The sequence below is a fragment of the Schistocerca gregaria genome, chromosome 3, assembly GCF_023897955.1.
Source record: "Schistocerca gregaria isolate iqSchGreg1 chromosome 3, iqSchGreg1.2, whole genome shotgun sequence".
NCBI lineage: Eukaryota > Metazoa > Arthropoda > Insecta > Orthoptera > Acrididae > Schistocerca > Schistocerca gregaria.
Genome location: NC_064922.1, coordinates 414,268,684 through 414,291,367, shown reverse-complemented (window position 1 = coordinate 414,291,367; position 22,684 = coordinate 414,268,684). Strand labels below are relative to the sequence as shown.

General features: G+C 40.5%; 1 protein-coding gene across 1 annotated transcript in view; it reads left to right on the top strand.

The window, feature by feature from the left end:
* Positions 1 to 22,684, top strand: part of LOC126353864 (uncharacterized) — an 87,779-nt gene that overhangs the window by 31,357 nt on the left and 33,738 nt on the right. Inside the window, exon 2 of the mRNA XM_050003032.1 lies at positions 17,114 to 18,032. Within this exon, the coding sequence (XP_049858989.1) occupies positions 17,114 to 18,032 (919 nt within the window). The remainder of the gene's footprint in view (positions 1 to 17,113; positions 18,033 to 22,684) is intronic.

The window sequence follows — 22,684 nt, the reverse complement described above, 5'->3', positions numbered from 1 at the left end:
GAATGAGACAGGAACTGAAATGGAGGGTAGCAAAGGAAAAGTTGAAATGCTTAAATGCAGCACTGAAAAGTATTAGTGTCAGTGGAGTTGAGAAACACCAGAAATTGTTAAAATTGAACAAAGCTCCAGGGCTCAATGAAATCCCATCAGATTCTATACTGAATTTGCAATTAAGCTAGCCTCTTTTCTGAGTATAATCTTTTGTAGATACCTCGAACAAAAAACTGAAGGCACAGGTTACACCTGTCTGCAAACAGGGTGGTAGACGTGATTCACAAAGCTATTGTCCAATATCCTTGACATCTATTTGTTGTAGAATCTTAAAACATATTCTGAGCTCAAACATAATGAGGTATCTTGATCAGGATGACTACCTAAATGCCAGCCAACATGAATTTTGAAAACATCGATCACGTGAAATTCAACTCACACTTTTCTCACATGACATACTAAGCTTTGGATCAAGGCAATCAGGTAGATAGTGTATTTCTTGATTTCCGAAAATCATTTGACTCTGTACCATATCTATGCTTATTATCAAAAGTATGGTCATATGGGGTATCAAGTGAAATTTGTGACTGGATTGAGGAGTTTTTGGTAGGGAGGACCCATCATGTTATCTTGGGTGGAGAGTCATCGTCAGATGTAGAAGTAACTTCAGGTGTTCCCCAGGGAAGTATGTTGGGATCCTTGCTGTTCATTTTGTATATTAATGACCTTGCAGACAATATTAATAGTAAAATCAGGGTTTTTGAGGCTAAAGCAGTTATCTATAATAATGAACTTTGTGAAAGAAGTAGTGTGAATATTCAGTCAGATCTTGATAAGATGTCAAAATGGTGCAGAGATTGGCAACTTGCTTTAAATGTTCGGAAATGTAAAATTTAAGGGTGTTAACACTTTGTAGGGGGTATAAAATGGAATGATCATGTAGTTTCAGTCGTGGGTAAAGCAGGAGGTAGACGTCAGTTTATTGGTAGAATACTGAGGAAGTACAATGAGTCTACAAAGTAGATTGCTTACAAATCACTCATGTGAGTGGTTTAGAATACTGTTGAAGTGTGTGAGATGCACCTCAGAGAGGCCTAACGGGGGATATTGAACATATACAGAGGAGGACAACACAGAAGGTCACAAGTTTGTTTAATCCATGAGAGAGTGACTCAGAGATACTGATGGATACTCTAGGAATAAACTACAACCCCTTACATATTGTTCCCAGAGGGAGCGTGAGGATAAGATTAGAACTATTATTGCATGCATTCAAACAATCCTCCTCCTCATTCTCCATACTTGAATGGAACAGGTAGAAACCCTAATAACTGGAACAATGGGATGTATGCTCTGCAATGGAAATGACAAGTAGTGGTAAAGGGTACTGTTCGCTTCACGCAGTACTGTGGCTTGCGGAGTATCTATGTAGATGTAGATACGTAGATCTAGACGAATCTCACAGTGGTTGACAGTGTATAGATGCAGATGCAGGTGCAGATGCAGATGTGTCACACCATGGGTTGTTACAGACATTGCCACGACTAACCCAGCACTAAAAATGACAGAACAATGATGTCACTGAGCGTCACAAAATCAAGAAACTCAGAAATACAAGAGGACTTATAAATTGTTTCTATCAGTCCTTCACCCAATGACAAGGACGTGACGACAACCAGTGAACCTAATCTTCAAGTGTTAACTCTGCTAATGTATTTAGAAGTACAAGTACAAAATCACGGGTGTAGTGCTAATTAAGATTTTTTTTGGGAAGGACAGGACAGAAGCTTCAGGGTAACTTTACTCTGGGAGTATTGAGAAACTACTTTAAGCCCCCCCCCCCTCCCCCCATCCATCCCCCCCCCCCCCCCCCCTTATGCGCAACGCATACACACATTATTCAATTTCAAATCTTAGGGATATTTGAAACTTCCTGGCAGATTAAAACTGTGTGCCAGACTGAGACTTGAACTTGGGACCTTTGCCTTTGGCAGGCAAGTGCTCTACCAACTGAGCTACCCAAGCACAACTCATGACCTGTCCTCACACCCTTAATTACGCCAGTACCTTGTGTCCTACCTTCCTGTGAGGACAGGTCATGAGTCGAGGTTGAATAGCTCAGTTGGTAAAGCACTTGCCTGCGAAAGGCAAAAGTCCTGAGTTTGAGTGTCGGTCCGGCACACAGTTTTAATCTGCCAGGAAGTGTCATATCAGCACACACTCCGCTGCAGAGAGAAAATTTCATTAACGATATTTGATTATTAAGATTTACCAAATTGTGTAGTTATTCATGGGTTGTGATGTCAGGTGCCAGCATGTATCCCTGGTGTAAGGCAATGCCTTAATTTTCTCTACTTTTAAACAATTTAAGAGTTATACCAGGTGTGTTAATCCTGAGAAGGACATGCTGGTTTATTTTATACACCAGACTCACCTTTCACATCAGTAAAAGGCTAAGTTTTATAGCTATCTAATGGTTGATACCTTTCTAGTCATTGTTTAGCTTATGTTTAACTATGTCAGAGTGATTGCAGCATCAACAGATCAAGGACAATGATAAAGTTACCATCTGGAACTGCAATAGTGGTGTACTGTGTTCACCACATTCCTGGTCTTTACATACTATATCAATTGTCAACATTATCTTTCTATGTTTACACAAAGTCTGTCTTGTGGGACCCTACCACCACAGCACAGCGCGTCCCCAGGTTGCGGATAGGGGATACGGCCTTCAGATATGAAGGGTAGGTGCGACCACAAAAAAATAAGCAGTCGCGGACAGCCGGTGGGGAGCAGGCGATGGCGTGATTAACCATCCCTGTTTCTTCTTCTCTTACTATCAAATCTATCCGTCAAGAATCAGCAACATTAATGGGTCCCTTTGAAGTAAAATATTCTGGAAGTAAACTAGGTTCCCATTCGGATCTCCGGGCGGAACCTACTTTGAAGAGATTCAGGCCGAAAGGAACTTTCAGGTTGGGAACATGGAACTTTAAAAGTTTGAACAGGCCAGGAACATTCCAGACATTATTAGACGAATTAGATAGATACGATCTAGACATTACAGCTATTGAAGAAACTGGTGGCAGGGGGAGGGGAACATAAACAGGGGTAACTATGCATTTTTCTGTGGAGGTGCGGATGCTCACAGTTTCGGAACAGGTTTCACAGTACAGAGGAAAGTGCTTCACGCAATCAGAGATATAAGGTTCATTAGTGACCGACTATCAGTTACAGTGTTGTCCGGCAGGTGGAATAGACTAGTAGTAATTAATGTACACACACCAACTAAGGACACTGAAGAGATTGTTAAAGACTGCTTTTATGAAGTAGTAGATCAACTGTAGGATGAGTTCTCCTCGTATGATACAAAATTAATCATAGGTGATTTTAATGCGAAGATTGGGAAGGAGGAAGCATTCCGGCTTACAATTGGGAAAGTAAGTTTGCATAACATTTCGAATGATAATGGCACAAGGGTGGTTAATTTTGCTGTTTCATAAGACATGATTGTTGAGAGCACGTATTTCAAAAGGAAGGACATTCATAAAGCAACTTGGGTCTCTCCAGATGGACACACCCGAAACCAAATTGATCATGTTCTTGTAGATCAAAGATGGCACACTAGTATAAAAAATGTTAGGACTTTCAGGGGAGCAGACTGCGATTCTGATCATTTTCTTGTAGTTTCCAAAGTTCACCAATGGCTATCTACAGCAACTTCAAGGTGTCACAATGCAGAACTTTTTAGGTTCGACACTGACAAGCTAATTGATGAAAACTTTAGAAGAAGGTACATGATAGAAATTTCAAATAGGTTTGATGCTCTCAGGACACACGAAGATAAAGATGAGGATGTAAATAAACAGTGGATCACTGTGAGGAATAATATCAAAGAGGCAGCGAAGGTCACAATAGGTACAATTAAGAAGAACAGGAGGAAACCGTGGTTTGATGAGGAATGCAAGAAATTGGTAGAGGAAAAGAGAAAAGCACGATTCGATTGGTATAGAATGGGAGACAGAAAACGAGAAGAGTTCTTGAACTTGAGAAGGGAAGTTGGTCGTAGGCTACGGGCAAAGAAGAGGGATTATTTGAACAATCAAATTACAAAAATGGAAACAAACAGTGAAACAAAAAACATAAGGGAACTTTACCTAGACATAAATGGGTATAGGAAGGGCTTCAAGGCTAGGAAAAATGCAGTTTGAGGGGATGCTGGGGGAATACTGACAGACCCCAGTGCTATATTAAGTAAATGGAGGGTGCATTTTGAGCATCTATTAAATGTACACCAGGAAGGAGGAAATGAGCAGGTGTATGAAATACATGCAGCAGAACCCCAGATACCTGAGCCAATGTTAAAGGAAGTAAGAGATGCAATCAAAAAATTGAAAAACCATAAAGCACCAGGATCAGATTGCATAACTGCAGAATTAGTTAAAAATGGGGGACAGAAATTGGTGGAAGTAGTTCACAAAGTGATTACTAAAGTATGGAACTCAGAGATGATACCTGAAGAGTGGCAGGAGTCGATTCTGATCCCAATTTTTAAGAAAGGTGACAAAATGGATTGTAGTAATTATAGATGCATATTGCTATTACCGGTATGTTCCAAAATTTTCTTGAATATTCTGCTAAGTAGGCTTACACGATATGCAGATGAAATTGTGGGGGATTACCAAGCCGGCATTTGCAGGAACAGATCAACTATAGACCAAATATTCACCCTGCGTCAAATTTTGGAAAACAAATGGGAATACAATAAACCAGTTCATAATCTTTTCATAGATTTTACAAAAGCATATGATTCAGTATTGCAATCAAAATTGTACAGAATTCTTTTGGAACTTGGAATACCAAAGAAATATGTTAGACTTATAGAAGTGAGATTGAAAAACACAAAAGGTAGAGTACGCGTGGGGAAATTGGAGTGAGAAGAATTTGTAATAGAGAATGGACTTAAGCAGGGAGATGCCCTGTCTCTGCTACTTTTTAATTTAGTCCTAGAATATATTGTACGAATGGCAGCAGATAATTCAGAGGGTGTGGAGTTAAATGGAAATATTAAGATATTAGTGTATGCAGATGATCAAACATCATTAGAGATAGGAAAGAATCTGTAACAGCAAATGCGAATGCGTTAATCAAGGCTAGTGAAGATGTAGGTCTAAGGGTAAGTGAAGACAAAACTAAATACCTGGTTACTACTAGAACGCTAACAGCAGTAGATCAGGAAATGTTAAGAGTTGGAGACATGCAGTTTGAAAAAGTGAATACATTTAACCTATCTAGGCATGGACATCACTTCAAGAACTGAGATTGAATCCAAACTAAAGAAGAGATTACGGTCGGGAAATGCGTGCTACTTCTCACTGAACAGATTACTTTCATCATGGATATTGTCTAGAAATTTAAAGATTAGAATATACAAAACTATTATTCTACCAATTATGCTGTATGGGTGTGAGACTTGGTCTCTAACTGTGCAAAATGAAAAGCCGTTTAGAGTGTTTGAAAACAAAATTTTGAGGAAAATTTTCAGAGCAAAAAGGGATGACATTAGCGGAGAGTGGTGAAAACTGCATAACAAAGAGGTTCATGAACTCTATTCAAGCCCTGACATAATCAGTATTATTAAATCACTTAAGCTGCGATGGGCGGATCACGTAGCTCGAATGGATGAAGGCAGGCTCAGCGCACAGAGTATTGTAAGGCACCTAGAGAAAAAACGTCCTGTGGGGAGACCGAGGCGTAGATGGGAGGACAATGTGAAGGCCGATTTGAGGAGCCTAGGTATTGAAGGAGAATGGAAGGAAATAGCCCAAGACAGGGACAGATGGCAAAAATACGTTGCTGCGGGTCCTGTATGACCAGTGAGTAAGTAAGTAAGTAAGTAAGTAAGTATGTTTACACAAAGTGGTGTGCTAAAAGGCGGTTGTTTCAGAAACGTCCATTATTATTCTCCATTGTTATTCTTCATTAGCTACTGACAAAAGTTTGTGTTTCTGATTGAGGGGAAAAACTACTTGATGGAGGAGGAATTGGAGTGGATTCTTTTAGAGGTGCTTGCAGGAGCAGATGATGGGGTAGATGTTGAGCATTTTTTTTCTGATGGAGAAAATGAAACAATATAACTGAGTGATCATGACAGTGAGTCTGAAATTGAATATGGCGAATGATTACCTTCTTTTGGTAATAAAGGCAAAACAGTTATTGGTAGGAAGAAACAAGCAAAATAGATGAAAACTGATTTGTATAAGAAGATATCACATGTACCGGGAAAAAACATTATAAAGTTCTTTCCAGGGCCGGCCCTAAAATGGTAGCACGAGGTATTATGAGGAAATCGAATCATTCCATAAAATCATCAGTATTGATATGCTAGATGAAATTGTGCATTTTATAAATGTATTCATTCACAGCAAAAGGCAAGAAGAAAATTATTCTAGAGACAGGGTTGACAGTTTGTAATGAAATTTGTGCAGTGTTAGGTATTCTATATTTGATTGGAAACCACAGAAATGTACTGAAACTTTGGTCAAATAGGAGAACAGGCATGATTGTTTTGAGATCCTGCATGCATCACAAGAGATTTTTTGCTTCTCAGCTGTATTAGATTTGATGATAAAGAAACTGGGGACGTGAGATATGAAACACATAGGTTAGCAGCTGTTAGGAGCTGTCTGGGTGCATTTGTGAAAAACTACATGAATAGTTACAATCTTTTAGTACAATTATTTAGTATTAATGAGAGAGGTATTAGAAGCTTTCAGAGGTCATTGCAGGTTCACACATTATATTCCCAACAAATGACCTAAATATGGCATCAAAGTATTTTCTATATGATGCTAAGTCACTGGTTTGTTGGCAGTGTATTGTGGCAAACAGCATGAAGGACAGTTTTGTGTTTCTAATAAACCATTTGATGTTATGTGTAGACTTACCAAGCCAAATAGAAATATGACTACAGATAATTCGTATACTAGCTGTCTGCCAGCTCTCTTACTGCTACAAAACAAAATCACTAATATAGGAGCCCTAAGAAAGAATAAAAATGAAATACTGCCTGAGAAATTGGTTCGGAGGCTTTTGGATACCAGAAAGATGTTACTATGGTATCATATTTACCTAAAAGTAGCAAATCTGTTGTACTCATTTCTACAATACACAATTAAGGGGTAGTAGATGAGGCCACTAAGAAACTTTACCACTAGACTATAATTATACAAAGGGTGGGGGCTGACTCTGTTGACCAAATGTGCAGTAAGTATTGAGTAATGTGAATGACAAGAAGATGGACAATGGCTATACGGCACCATTGTTGAACGTGGCTGATATCGACGTGCAGATGTTATATCAAGAAAATGAAAAGAGCAAGAAATGTCCACATTTAGTTTTTCTATAGAACCGTTTTTTTCAGCTTGTGAAACCACATCTTACCGAAAGAGCCGCAATACCAAATTTACCAGCTGATGTTAGCATGTATCTGCATTGTTACAAAGTTCAAGACATGTATATAAAACAGCAACCAATGCAAGTAAATTATTGCTATGTAACAAATTAGCATCTGTAACATGTATGGAAGTATTGTTAAGCATAAGTATAAATGTTACTTGCAATTGCCGTATGGTGTAATGTAAATTACTGCAATAAATGATAAAGCATACATGATGATCATGCTTTTGTAACATTAAGGAGTGTGCCTGCTGTAGGGTTAAATGTGATGGTCCTTATCCAGTTCAGTTTAGTAATACTTATTATATTAAACGTATCAGTTGCAATATGAGCATTTCACTATAAACAGATCATGTATCTATTATTATAAAAAGAATGTGGGTCTGTAATTGAGTCTTACTCACAAAATTTCATTACAAGAATGCCAGACTTTGGCAGATTATTATTCATATGTTAACACAGCTAAAAGTGATCTACAAATGGCCACTGTTGCTATGCAAACGGAGGTTGCTAGTAGCACTAATGCGTGCGTTTGCCAGTGCACTTGTGCTGCTGCGGTTGTTTTGAAACCTGCGGCTCTCGCCGCAACGTCGGACAAGGATGTGCATCTCCCTATATGAAGCATTCTGCCCAGGCAAGTAAAGCTCCACCTGTTGACAAGGCTCTGCATTCTAAGCCCCTCAAGACGAAGACGCCGAAGGTGAAGGTTTTGCCATGTGAGGAGACTAGTCAGGGTCGGTCCGATGACGAGGCCATCATACTGTCTGACATCTCCCGTGGGTCGTCATCGGAGCTGATGGACATTGATGTCGACCGGGGCGATCTTCTGGCCCCAGGAATAAATCTCCGGCCAGTACGGGCTCTCCTCCAAAGCACAGAGGCAGGGTGAAAGTTCAGCCACCCTGATCACTGGCTCCCATATTACAGTGGAACCCGAATGGGTTCAGGACGCATGTGGCTGAATTACAACTCCTTGTACGAGAGTGCCCTTTGTGCTTATGTCTTCAAGAGAAACATTTTCGGGCCACTGATGCTCCTTCTTTACGGGTCTATACCGTATATCGAAAAGATGATCTGAGGGGGGAAAGGGCAAAGGGTGGTGTTGCAGTTTTTGTCCGTGACATGCACCCCTCATCTGAGCTCCCTCTCGTTACAGACTTGCAAGTAGTTGCAGTTGACCTTCTTGTGGGTCGGAGGCTCACAGTCTGTTCAGTTTACTTACCACCTCAGGATGCGATAGACTCTGCGGCTCTCACAGACCTTATTATCCATCTCCCCTGCCCCTTTTTTCTTCTGGGGTACTTCAATGTTCATAATGTCTTATGGGGCTCTCCGACTACTTGCCCCAGGGAAAGCCTCATATCATCTGAAGAACTGTGCATCCTCAACTCTGGTGCTCTCACTTATTTCTGTACTGCTTCCGGGTCATCATCGGCTATTGACCTTTCCTTTTGCTCTCCAGCACTCGCGGCTTCTGCTCTGTGGGAGGTTGCTGCTGACCTCCATTCTAGTGACCACTTCCCTCTTTGGATTGGTCTCCTGGATGAGGCTGTGGCATTACCAGCGCCTCTGCAGAGCTGACTGGACACTTTTCAGCCAACTGGCTGTTTTGGAACACCGTGCCAGTGTCCATGAATGGGTAGATCATATTACAGCCGTGATCTCCCATGCTGCTGAATTGTAAATCCCACAGTCATCCGGTCATCCCAAGAGGCCTCCTGTCCCTTGGTGGACCACTGAGTGCCGCTCAGCCATCCGAGCCCGCCGTGCAGCTCTGCGCCGCTTCAAGTGCCGTCCCTCAGCTGACAATCTTGCGGCCTTTCGGGTGGCAAGAGCCAAAGCGCGGTGAGTGATTAAAGAGAGCAAACGACGGTCATGGCAATCGTTCTTGAATTCCATCTCCTGCTCCACTAGTTCTACAAAAGTACAACACTCGTGGCTGCCGCATCTCGTTCTTGAATTCCATCTCCTGCTCCACTAGTTCTACAAAAGTACAACACTCGTGGCTGCCGCATCTCGGTCAGGAAGTGAGACTGAGGCAGCTTCAGTTAAGGTTTTAAAATATGTCAACACTTGGTGTATTTGTATTTTTAGTTTGACAGTGTCCATTATGGACAAACATTAGTAAGTGTAATTCTGAAGAAGGTTGGGTTATCTCAATTGAAACCTAGGTAAATCCAGGTAACTTCGCAACTGAGTCTGTTAATTTGAATTTAATATTTATACAGTTGCTGACAGGGCCGCGAAATGCTGAAAGTATTCTGATAAAGCGCTTAGAGGCATGGACTGCAAAGATGGGTTTTACCTTTTCTGCAGACAAATGCGTGTGTGTTCATTTTAATCGTTCTTGACGTCTTTTTACCTCCCATGAATTGCGTCTGAGGGACACCGTTCTTCCTTTTAGAGACATAGTGAGGTTCCTGGGCCTCACTTTTGATTCCAAGTTGTCGTGGTTGCCTCACCTTAAAGACCTCAAGGTGCAGACCCTGAAGGCACTGAATATTTTGAAGTGTCTGAGCCATCGGTCCTGGGGAGCAGATCGGGTGCGTCTAAAGCAGTTTTATAGGGCTTTCGTCCGATCGCATCTTGACTATGGTTGCACCTTGTATGGGTCAGCAAGGCCTTCATATCTGAAGATTCTTGATGGAGTACACCATGAGGGTATCAGGCTGGCCACTGGTGCCTTCCGTACCAGTCCCATCCCCATCCCCAGCCTGTGTGCTGAGGCAGGGGAACCACCGCTCGCCATCCGGCGGAAACTCCTCATGGTGCGACGGGTGTGTCAATTCCTTGCCTGTCCTACCTCCCCTGCGTACCCTACAATTGCCCGACTGCCTATGGAACGTCTCTTTTCCAGTCGTCCCAGGGCAACAAGACCATTTGGGATTTGTGCCAAGCATTTGCTTGAGTCCCTTGGTGTGGAGCGTGTGGCTCCCCAACGCCAAGGTTTTACCCGCCTGCCTCCCTGGTTGCTCCAGAGGCCCAGCGTCCTTTTAGACTTGTCGGAGTACCGGAGGAGCTGCACTCCTGCGTTTGTTTTTACCTCCTTATTTTCCAATATTTTACACCAGCATCCCGACCGTGTACCAGTATTTACGGATGGCTCTAAACAGGGGGACTCTGTTGGTCATGCTGTTGTCTTCCCTGATCGAGTCGTCAAGTTACGGTTTCCTGCGGCGTTTACCATCTTTGATGCCGAATTGTTTGCGATCTTGCGGGCATTGGAGCAGATGAGATGTGTTCCCAGTCTTAAGTTCCTCATCTGTTCTGACTCCCTGAGTGCCCTTCAGATCATGCAACACTTGTACTCAGCGGATACGGTCATCCAGAACATCCATGATGCCCTACTCCACCTGCAACGGCAGGGGAAGGAGGTTTCTTTCTGCTGGGTGCCAGGGCACATGGGTATTAGGGGAAACGAACTGGCAGATGTGGCTGCCAAAGATGCATGTTCCCTCCCTCACGTTGCTGACTGTGCTGTCCCCGTCCTTGCTGTTACCTTCCTCCTGTGTTTTTGTGTTATGCGTCAATGGGAAGAGGAGTGGCTGGCAGTCGGTGAAAATAAGCTGCATCTGGTCAATGCCACCACACAGCCATGGCGTACATCCTACCAGTCATGCAGGCGAGATGAGGTTCTCCTCACTTGCCTCCGCGTCGGGCACATTCCCTTAACGCATGGTTTTTTACTCCGGCGGGAGGACCCTCCAATCTGCAGTGCTTGTGGCGTCCAGATTAGTGTCCGCCACATTTTACATGACGGTCTTTTATTCTCTGACCAGAGGGTGGTGGTTTCTTTGCCACCGGATTTGCCCTCTATTTTGCAAGACGACACAACGACTGTGGTTAAGGTCGTACAGTTTTGTGTCCTGTCCAATTTGTTGTCTCGAATTTTAGGGAGAGGGTTTTAATGTGCTGCTGGGTGACTGGCTCACCCAGGTTTTAGGTAAGAGGTCCGCCAGTTTGGTTACCTCCTCGTTTCCCTTCGGTTTCTGTTCTCTTTTCCTTGTGTTTCCTTTCCTTTTTTAGTGCGTTTCTTCTCCTCGTGTTTTGCCTCTGTACGTGAGGATTTGGAACTGCGTCAGGTCTGTCTCTTTTAGCCGTTCTCCTTGTTCGCTGTTCGTCTTAGTCCCTTCACTGCATGTGTTCCTGTTTTTATGCGTTTGGGCGCTGATGACCACGTTGTTTAGCGCCCGTAAACCTCAAACACACACACTAAAAGTGGTCAACATTACTTATCGTTTCCATCCATCATGAGTAGCAGCTAAGTCCCAGTTGTCATGCTGGACATGTCAACAGCCTTTGAATGCTCCCATTATAGCCTGCATTCACCCACACCACAAGCAATGATGGAGGTGCATTATGAGTCAGTGCTATGTATTAACCACAGAAGCAGAGCTGTAAAGGTGCTAACTATCTCTACAACTCAACAGTTATGAAACCTATTCTCAACATCAGCCATAACAATTTCCATTTTTACAGATTGTCCAAAATTTGTATTTACTGATCTCATAGGAAATGGTGCAGCCTACTGCAACTAGTTGGCCTAGTTCAGAACATGTTATGGGCACTATTATAGCTCATATCACCACCCATGAAATCACTGATGAAATACACAACTTAGGTCCAGCTTGCTTAGATCGTGCTACATGAGGCCACATTGTTCCAAAAGCCATGCCACATTCAAGGTGTAATCACCCGTATCTTCAGGTTTAGGAATGCGTTTTAAAATCTTCCATTAGTTTGCATGGTCAGTGACATATGGCTAACGATAAATGCTCCCATGTGACACAAATTAATCATCCATTCGTTTTGGCGACTGTGGAGGTATTGTTAAAGCCTAACCCTCAGATTAGATTCTCCTGATACAACAATTTTCTAGCAGACAGGGTTGAAACTATGGCATACCAGCAATAAATGGCACTGCACATGCTATGAACATCCCTGCTCGAGCTTCACGTGTGAAAATACCAGGTAACTCATTTGCAGTCCTATCATTCTGCAGTCCATAACATTTATTCATATTAACTCATGTGTGGCATGAAGTCTTCTCACAAACACAATCAGCCATGTGCCAACTGTAACTCTGATGGTACAGCATTAGTCTGCCTGGCAACAGACTGAAATGATATGGCTATTTTTCATCAACAGAAGACTAAAACCTTGTACTGTCAAAGAGCTTTTGCCACAAAGGTATTTTCATTTTATCAAAGAAGCTAAGGTGTGTACATCTGTAACTGTTCTCCATCTATTAGTGTGATATATGTGTGGGAAGGGTCGAGATACCCCAGGGGGTTGGATCTGGATCATTATTCATCCTGATCACTGTGATGGCAAACTTGGATCCTCTGCTCCAAATAGAAGGGTCAAACAAAGAGAACTTTTTGTGGCTGACTGGGAGTGTTATTTAGCACAAGTAAAGGCAAAATGATCAACTTACCCTGTCAGCTTACTGGACATAGGACTAGTTCATTGATACCTTGGAGAAATCAGTTTCTACAACCATTCCAAGGAAAATTATTCAATTTGTTTTGAGATTAGCGTTATTTGAATGTACCTAAGTGGTCATTGAAATAGAGTGAAAGTGATTCCTGGCTATTGTTGTGTGTGTTGTTAGCCTGTAGTACTAACGTGATAGACAGGAGACAAAACGAGTTTTGGAAATTAAAAATGCTGGAAAGACTGCTGCATGCTGAGAAGAAGGCTTTAAGGATACTATCAGCCCACCATCTGTTAAACCTCAAGGAATTTCATTACCTCACAATGAGGGATCACTTTCTGTGCATCACCATAATAAGAAGAGACATACTGGCCACATTAATCCTACGCTGTTTCCTCAGGACTTTTGTCTTCAATATCTCAGTAATAGTAGAAAAAGTTATGGTGATGGGAAGTAGTATTGGTTTAGTTTTAATGGTGTGTTTTGTATCATTAGATGCCAATTAATAGGAAAAAAGTTGATTGATTATGTTAAGAATTAAAATGAGCACAACCTATGATTAAACTATAGGTAGCAGGCTACAAAAAGAATCATCCAATTTCAAAACATCATAACTGTTATGTTAGTTGAGATATGTGCATGAACAATGTACTGTTGGAAAGAGCAAACACTCGAGTTTCACATGGTTCCCACTAGGTAGCAGCATTGTGTGCTCTCTTCATTTCTGGTAAAAATGGTGTTGGAGCAACAGAAAGCATCTTGTGTACTACGTTTGCACAGCGCAGATCAGTAATAATTGTTCACTATGACTTTCGTACTAGGTAGGGTGTGGATCCCCCTACAGCACAGAACGTTAGATGATGGTATGAGCAGTTCCGAGAAACAGGTTGTTTGTGTAAAGGAAAATCACCGGGCCATCCCCGAGTATCTGACAGAGTGGTCGAACACATCCGGCATAACTTCATAAGGTGTCTGTAGAAATCTGTTAGCTGTGCAGCTCGACAGCTCAACATGTCCGTGGAAAAGTTTATTAGCTTCCTGTACCTGCACATATATCAGTAACTGGACCATACTACAGGGATGTCCTGAAAACATTGCAAGTCCATATCAGATGCAAAAGACCACATTTCCATGAAGCAGGCTGGATGCTGCACCACGGCTGCATATTATCAATGTTGTTGATGAATATTTTGCAAAAATCAGTGTGAAGTGCATCCCTCACCCTTCCTACAGTCCGGATTTAGCCCCATGTGACTTTTTTCTATTCCCTAACATGAAGAGACACCTTTGTGGGAGGCATTATCAATCATCAGAAGCAGTGGTGAAGGCTGAGGAAGCGATTTTGAAGGACCTATCAAAAAATGGTTTCCAGTGTGTATTTGAAGACTGGCAGGAACACTGGGGCAAGTGCATCACACTCTTCTCAAGATAATATTATAATTTTTAATGCCTTGCTGGCTAAGAAAAATTAGGAAAGCATCTCCATTCAGAACAATGCTGATAGCATATTCATGATTTTTGCTGTATTGTTGTAAGAAATTTAGAGTTACCCAAGAATTTGCAGATTATTCTAAGCCTAAAAATCTATGGTTAAGTAGTCAGAGAGGAAAAATTACGTGGAATGATAATTTGATAACAAACTCATCTAACAATAAGATCCATGTAGAGTGTTATGAAGAAAGAAACTTGTAGCTCAATACCAAAATAAGAGAATGTATCATTAACACGAGTGCTCAAAAGTCACAGACCTAAAATTAGGCATGACAAAATTCAATGACTACTTCATTTCACTAGCTGAAGACCTCTTTGAAGTAAACTGTAAAGGATCAGTCCCAAACTGCTTTAGCAAATCAGTGGTTCTGGATGCCTGTGTGTGTTTTTATGAAACAAATCCCGATGAAATTATAAGTAAAATTAAATATTGAGTAATAAAATTTGAAGCAGCCATGATGAAGCACCTGATTCCATATTAAAAACATGCGTTCACCACATAGCAAAACAGTTGGCAAACTTTTTCAACCTCTCTGTACAAACTGGTGTCTTTCCAGATATTCTCAAAATATTGGTAGCAAAAGTTTCCCCACTGCCAAAGAAGGTTCTTCTGATAAAATATTAAACTACTGACCAGTATCAAGGTTACGTTCCATCTCAAAAATTCTAGAAAACTTCTTTTATGACAGGCACTTAAGTTTCATAAACAAATACTCTCCTCTTACTGTACATCAATATGGTTTTTGAAAGTCTGAATCCATACAGACAGCGATTTTTTTAATTTTTAGACAGCGTTAGAATGTGTTGATCAATGTAATTAGATGCAGGTATTATTCTAGAGCTGTCAAAAGCCCTCAATGTACTGGACCATGATATTCTGCTTGAAAAGTTACAAAGGCAAGAAGTAATAGGTGTAGCACATATCGGGTTGTCTTCGTACATAAAAAAAGCACAGGCAAAAGGCTTCATTATGAATTCAACACTACAAATAAAACAGGAAACAACTTCCTCCTTTCTAGCGAATTACCAATAAAATTTGGCATACCGCAGGGCTCAGTCTTAGGTCCACTATTCTTCTTTATGTATGTGGACGACTGTTGAATACATGAGTCCAAAGAAAAACTATCCTATTTTCTTATGACACCAGCATATTGCAGTCAATAGCAGAAATTTCTATGAAAAGACTTTGAGTGGTTCGTCAGAAACACTCATTATAAATACTAAAAAAGCTGTGTGTCAGCTTTAGTTTATTTCCTCCATCTAATCAAATGTCTGTTGCCTAGAAAATGTGTCACAAAATTTTTGGGTCTGTGGGTTCAGCAAGATTTAAAGTGAGGCGCACATAAAATAACTTGTCTAGGAAACTCTCATCGGTGTGCTATGGTCTAAGAATATTAAAGTCGACAACAAGCAAAACAACATTACTGCTGGCATACTATGTGCAGTTCCACTCACTGCTTTGACATGGGATCATTTTCTTGGGACATTCAACTCACATTATAACGGTTTTTGGAATGCAAAAAAAAAGAGCTCTAAGAATAATTTATGGTCTTAAAAAGATGGAGCCCTGTAAATATTATTTTACTGAGCTTGGTGTTCTGAATGTTCCAAGATTATTATTTGCTTATGAAATTATCTTGTTCACTAGAGGCTACCTCTTGAAAACAAGCTACCCTCTACAGAACAAAAACGTACACTACTATTGTACTGGAGGGAAATCAAATATACATAAAAAAATATCACAGAACAACAGCCTATCAGAGGAGTGTCATTAACATTGATGTAATGCTACAGAATAATATACCAGAAGAAGAAAAAATTGCTACATATCCAGTATTTAAAATTAAACAAAAAGCTATGTTTCTATGTTGTCAGACCTAAAATAATTTCTGGATATACAACAAAAAAAGTTACTTAAAAATTAAATTTTAAGAATAGGTACCTAATTTTAATTTGCCTACTATCTGCTAATTCTATGTATTATTGAACATTTTCTTTGATTGGGCCAGTATCAACTGTACAATTTGTGCTGTATAAATGAAACTGAACCTGTACAGAGCCAATAACATGGGAAATCAAAAGTATTAGATAGTTAATAAAATAGAAAGAAACTTCCACATGGGAAAAATATATTAAAAACAAAGATTCCAAGACTTACCAAGCGGGAAACCGCCGGCAGACAGGCACAATGAACAAAACACACAAACACACACACAGAATTACTAGCTTTCGCAACCGATGGTTGCTTCTTCAGGAAAGAGGGAAGGAGAGGGAAAGACGAAATGATGTGGGTATTTATGTCTGCTTGTGTCTGTGTATGTGCGGATGGATATGTGTGTGTGTGCGAGTGTACACCTGTCCTTTTTCCCCCTAAGGGAAGTCTTTCCGCTCCCGGGATTGGAATGACTCCTTACCCTCTCCCTTAAAACCCACATCCTTTCGTCTTTCCCTCTCCTTCCCTCTTTCCTGAAGAAGCAACCATCGGTTGCGAAAGCTAGTAATTCTGTGTGTGTGTTTGTGTGTTTTGTTCATTGTGCCTGTCTGCCGGCGCTTTCCTGCTTGGTAAGTATTAGATAGTTATTCTCAGTTGGCATTAGGAGGAAGTCAGTCCACCAATCTTACATTCTGCTTTCATATTGGTTCACACAGAATAATAATTCATGAAATTTTCCATATTTTTGGTTTTGGTTAATCTCTAGAAAGACATGTACTAATAAAATATATTTCTATATCTAGGTTAATACATTTCTTAGAAGAAGCTGTCACATGGACCTCTGATGCAAGACAGAGACTTTCCTATAGCTGTGGAGAAGTAAATCAGCTGTTGCACAATTGGAATCCACCTCAAAGTATTAAATTGGATGCAGTCGTTTGTTCAGAGTGCTCAAATAAGAATGATGGAATCAAAGAAGGCCAGAGAGTCAAGGAAACATGTAATTCATCAAACAAAACTAAGAACAAAACAAAGAATGTAGTTGGTAGAAGCAGTGCTTGCCTCAAGTCAACGCAAGGGGAGACAATAGGTAAAAAAAGTGTTTCAGTACACTCACAGTCAAAAGAGTTTACTTCATCAACTGGGAATTCAAACATGTTGCACAAAGGCATTCAAGAGAAAGACAGAATGACTGAAAATGTGTCGCCATCAGCATCTGAATCTAAAGACCCTTTAAGAAAGAAAATGCTTGTGAAATTCAGACAAAATCCGTTAGTACCAAGGACAACTTATCAGAGTGATTATTCAACATTAAAACCGACAACATATTCAAAACAATTGCAAAATGCAGATAGTATTAATATAACAGCCAGAAATTCTCAAGTAAAGGAAAAGATCAGTGAAAGTTTGACAGGTGTGAAAAGTGAGAGGACTAGAAAATATATAAATGAGAAACATGGAAATAGACAGACAGAGAATGGGAAATTGAAAGACTTGAACACAGTTGGTGATAAACTAGAAAACAACAAAGTGAAACCAATGTATTTGCCCTTAGAGGAAGCTGTAAAGAATTTCAACATTTGCTCCACTTCCTCGGAACTGGTTCGTAACTTCGGGTTACATTATAGTTTCTTGCACAATATAGAAGAGAAGAGGGATCATCCAGCTGCTGCACAGAATGCTGCTGCTTCAGCGGCGTTTCTGAAATTGTTTTCAGAGCTGGTAAGTTTATACATGTATGGTAATGTAAAACAACTTATATATCGTTTTAGTGTTTGAAATAGTATTTATATTCAATTGTTATAGTTTAAGAACTTTAAAAAGACAAGATTAATGGAAAAATAGTTTTGTTTGTTTATTTGTTGTTTTGCTGTTGTAGTGATTGAAGAATTGCAGATGCAGCATTTAATACACCATACTGCAAGCTGTTTGGTACTTTGCAGGTTCTGGAGACCACTAACATTCTGTACAGTGGTGGCAGCTTTGCCATGTAGCTTTGAGAATTCAGTTATTTTGAATAAAATGCATAATACAGCATCTTACTAAAGCACAAAATAGTTTTCCACGCTAGCAATTGATAATGGAGACACCAGGTTGGAATGTCAACAGTGTAAGGAAAAGGATAGATTGCCACTCACCATAAAGATGACACATTGAGCTGCTGACAGACATAACAAAAAAAACAGTTACAACACGCGTGCGCAGAATCATTCACACAAGCAATTACAATTCAAATACATGACTGTCACCTCTGGCAGCTCAGACCAGAGTGAAACCGTTACGTGAGGAGGGGCTGGGGAAGGTGAAGGGATGGCAGGGTATGGGTGGGGGAGAAGAGTGCTGTCTAGCAGCATGTGCAGGGCTAAATGGAGGCATGGGATATATCACTGCTGTCTTAGGTGTCTCCGGACAAGTCTCATCGTAAGGGCTCAATTTGAAGTGGGACTCAACACTAAAGACGATTTTACTCCAGTCAGTGAGATTGCAGGCTGAAGATATTTTTGGAGACACCCTGGACTGCGGTGGGCTACTAATATGACTGTTTCCTGCCATATGGCCGGACAACCAGTCATGATGGTCTGGGGTGTGCCATTTCTTTTCATAGCAGGACCCATTCGGTTGTCTTCTGTGGCACACGTACAGCACTGTGGTACGTCAACAATATTCTACGCCCCGTTTTGTTGCCCTTCATGACAAGCCAGCCTGGGGTTAAATTTGGCAAGATAATAACCACTAGCACATGGTGAGAGTTTTTACTGCTTGTCTCTGCACTTGCCAAGCCCTACCTTGGCCAGCAAGGTTGCCAGATTTCTCCCTAACTAAGAATGTTTAGAGCATTATTTGCAGGGCCCTCCAACCATCTCTAGATTTTGATGATCTGACTCACAACTTGGACAGAATTTGACATGATAGCCCTCAAAAGGACATCCAAGATCCCTATTAAGGAATGACAAGCTTAATAACTGTGCATAAGAGCCAGATGTATACCATCATGTTATTGTCTTGCTCAGTTTGTGAAGCTCTTTCTCTTGAATAAATAATCCAATTTTTCTAAAACTGTAATCATTTATTTGTCTGTACATGTACAGCACATCTATCAATTTCCATCCCATTTGGATAATTCCCTTATTCTATGTCTCTTTTTGTGTGAAAGTGTATATTTTCTGTACACAAAGGATCAAAGAAATTAGTGCATGGTTGATGTGACATTTGTTTGTGCACAAGCTCCTGGAACACTTATGCAACACATCTATCCAACTGTATCAACATTGCTGAGGTATAACAGACTCTGTCCAGGCAAATCCAGGCTCTTCTTCACTACTGTCGTGAGCCTGCTAACCAAACTAACAAAATCTGTAATAGATAAAAAATTCACTCACCAAGTGGCGGCAGGCTCTTCCTTTCCCTTTAACCCTTCTGCTTGAAAAAAGAGCTGTTGGCTCTGAAAGCTTGTGCATTTCCATATCTGCAGCTGTTTGAGAGTAGATTTGTTATCTATCCACATTATATTTTCACACACTGATTATTTTCATTGAATAAAATCTGTAAGAGGATAGTTACACTACTAGGGAAGGTATCTACATCAACGAGGGATTTAATATGACAAAAGTTTGAAAAATCAGTGTACCCACTTGTAATCATCCCTGTCCATTGAATCTACTCATAATAATTATCAGACAATGGTTACAAGTTTTGGAAAAGGTTGTCCTTTACTCATTTGTAGAAGCTGGAGCAAACCTCTAGCTGATGCTGTTTATAAAATGCCTTACTAAGAGTATGTATTAATTGAATCAGTTGTAAAGGACCAATATAGTACTATTCCAAAAGCAAAGGCAATTGGCAAATACCAGATTGATGATGGTACTATATTGCTGTCACTTGATCACCATGGGCGAGCATTTTATGTACTATGTGGCTCACATTTGTTTGTGGAAAGACAGTTGAATTTAAACATAAATAATCAGTCACTGTTACTCTGTTCTGTTCTTGTTGGCGATGTTCATATTGGGAACACACAAAGGCTGGACATCAACAACACTGTCTCCTCAGTCAATAGCATCCGAGATGAAATGAATGTTTAAATCTCCACACAGTATGATTTCCCAGCCATCTGTAGTAAGTTTTATTAATACTTTCTGTAACTGCTTAATTAAGTTGAAACCTTTTCCTGCTACAGGCGTGCACTTTAGTCTTGTATAGTTCCAGTTCTACAAGGTGGGCAGGAAATAACTATGTATTAAAACTTATGTATAACTTTTATCTTTGCACAGTTATTTACTGAGTCCATTAAATTTTGATGTAACCACCTGTGATGTTGACCAGTGTCCTCAAACGACCTGGAATGGAATCCACACGTTTCCGGAGGAAGTTGTGTGGGATGTTGGTAAGAACTTCCAGACTCTGTGCTTCCATTTCATCCTGTCGGCAAGGTTTCATCTGGTTCACCACCTCTTCTGCCCAGCCCATAAAAAAAGGTCACAGGATGTCAGGTCCAGGCTTCTTGCAGGTCTCTCATGAGGTCCACATCTCCCCAGCCAACGTCCTGGAAACTTCTTATCCAACTAGTTCTGCATATCACTTCCAAATTGCAAGTCTTGCTTGAAGATAATGTCTTTGGTATCCAGAACTGTGGTTCAAACATAACCCTGAAGCATTTGAAGGTAGCGTTCCCCATTCATTGCGTCATGCAGGAGATATGGGCCTATGACATTTGTAGCTGTTATCCCACACCACATGGGCACTTTTTTGATGAGACTGAATCTTTTTTACTGTAACTCCAGGATCCTGTTCATTAATCGTAGTTGTTCCGATTCATGAAACCTCACACACAGAAAATGGCCTCATCACTCCACAGCATGTTGTGAGACAATTGAGGCCAATCTCTGTGCCAATCCAGCATCAACTCCCCATACTCCTTTCTGTGATAACAATCTTCTGGTGTCAGCTGCTGGACATAATGAGGTTTCAATTCTCGAAAGTCTGATTCTTAATCCAACATCTGATGCACATCACACCTTGTGAGTCCACTCTCAAGAGCTGCCTAGTGTGTTGATTTCCCCAGGCTATAACTGAACATTGCACAATCATCACATTCTCTGGACACCAAGATGTGGATGGCCAACCTGTTTTTGCTACATCCTATACTGAACCTTTAGTCATTGTGTTCATGGGAAAATTCTTTATTGTCTCCAGACGAACTGTGACATTCACCTCATAGTGTGGAACAGTCTTTGCTCTGAGTAGTGGCAAGAATAGGGGGGGATAAAAGATAATATAAAATGAAAACTCATTAAATAATTTCTGCTTGAATAAGTAAAAAAAAATTGGAAAAAATAATTGAAAGAAATTGGAAAGTACACACATCTGGAGTGAATTTTAACTGGGAGTAATATCAACCGACCTTCAATATTCAATACATATATTCAGCATTTAAATTCACGTACTTCTTTTTCTTGTTACCGCCATTGTGCACGGAACTTGGTATGACAATACTGGTTCTGGATTGCCTGCTCTCTGCTCACGCAAATTATTCTTGTTTGCTTCGATCCTCTTGATGCAGGATTCTTGATGTGGGCGAAATGATGAACATATGCGGTTATAAATGAGCTGTCTCGCTAGTGACTTTTATAACACTTCTTTAATGTCTGGTTACCATACCCATTTTTGAACAATATTTATGTGGCAGAATTTGTAATACTCCTCCTGCTACCACTTACCATATAGAGACATATAGGTGAATATATATAAATTAATCAATTGAAGAACATATCTCTACTTGCTTTGTTTATGACCCAGTAGTATCCCTGGTACAAAATAACTTATTATTTGACATATATCTTATATGTGTAAAAAGAAAAGAACGAGAGTAGTAGTAATAATAATAATAATAATAATAATAATAATAATAATCATTACAATTGCCCCCCGCCCCCACTATGTGCTAATGTCATATGGAGGTGTACGGTGTTTGGGCTTCTTTCACTTTTCTTTGGGTTGATAACTCTGGCCAGTATGGGCATAGCCTTTATTTTTGGAGTTATCCTGTATGGTTATCAATTTATACACACGTCAGCTTCCCTTAACACACACATACATACATACATACATACAGACATACATACATAAGTTTTCTTTCATAACAAAGTGCTTGCTGTAACTGTGTAGTCCCATTACTGTCAGTCAGTATCTGCCCAGTGTTTAGCTTGCGGAGCATGCGTGCGCAGCTTGACGTCCGTTACCGTCCCAGCTCGCTTTCAAATGTTTAATCTAAAGTCAGTGTGTCCAAGTCGTGCATTCACAGCAGCCTTCACTGCGCAAATTCGTGAAGCTCTTACTCAGCGGCATAATCCTTTGTGAAATCTTTGATTTGATGA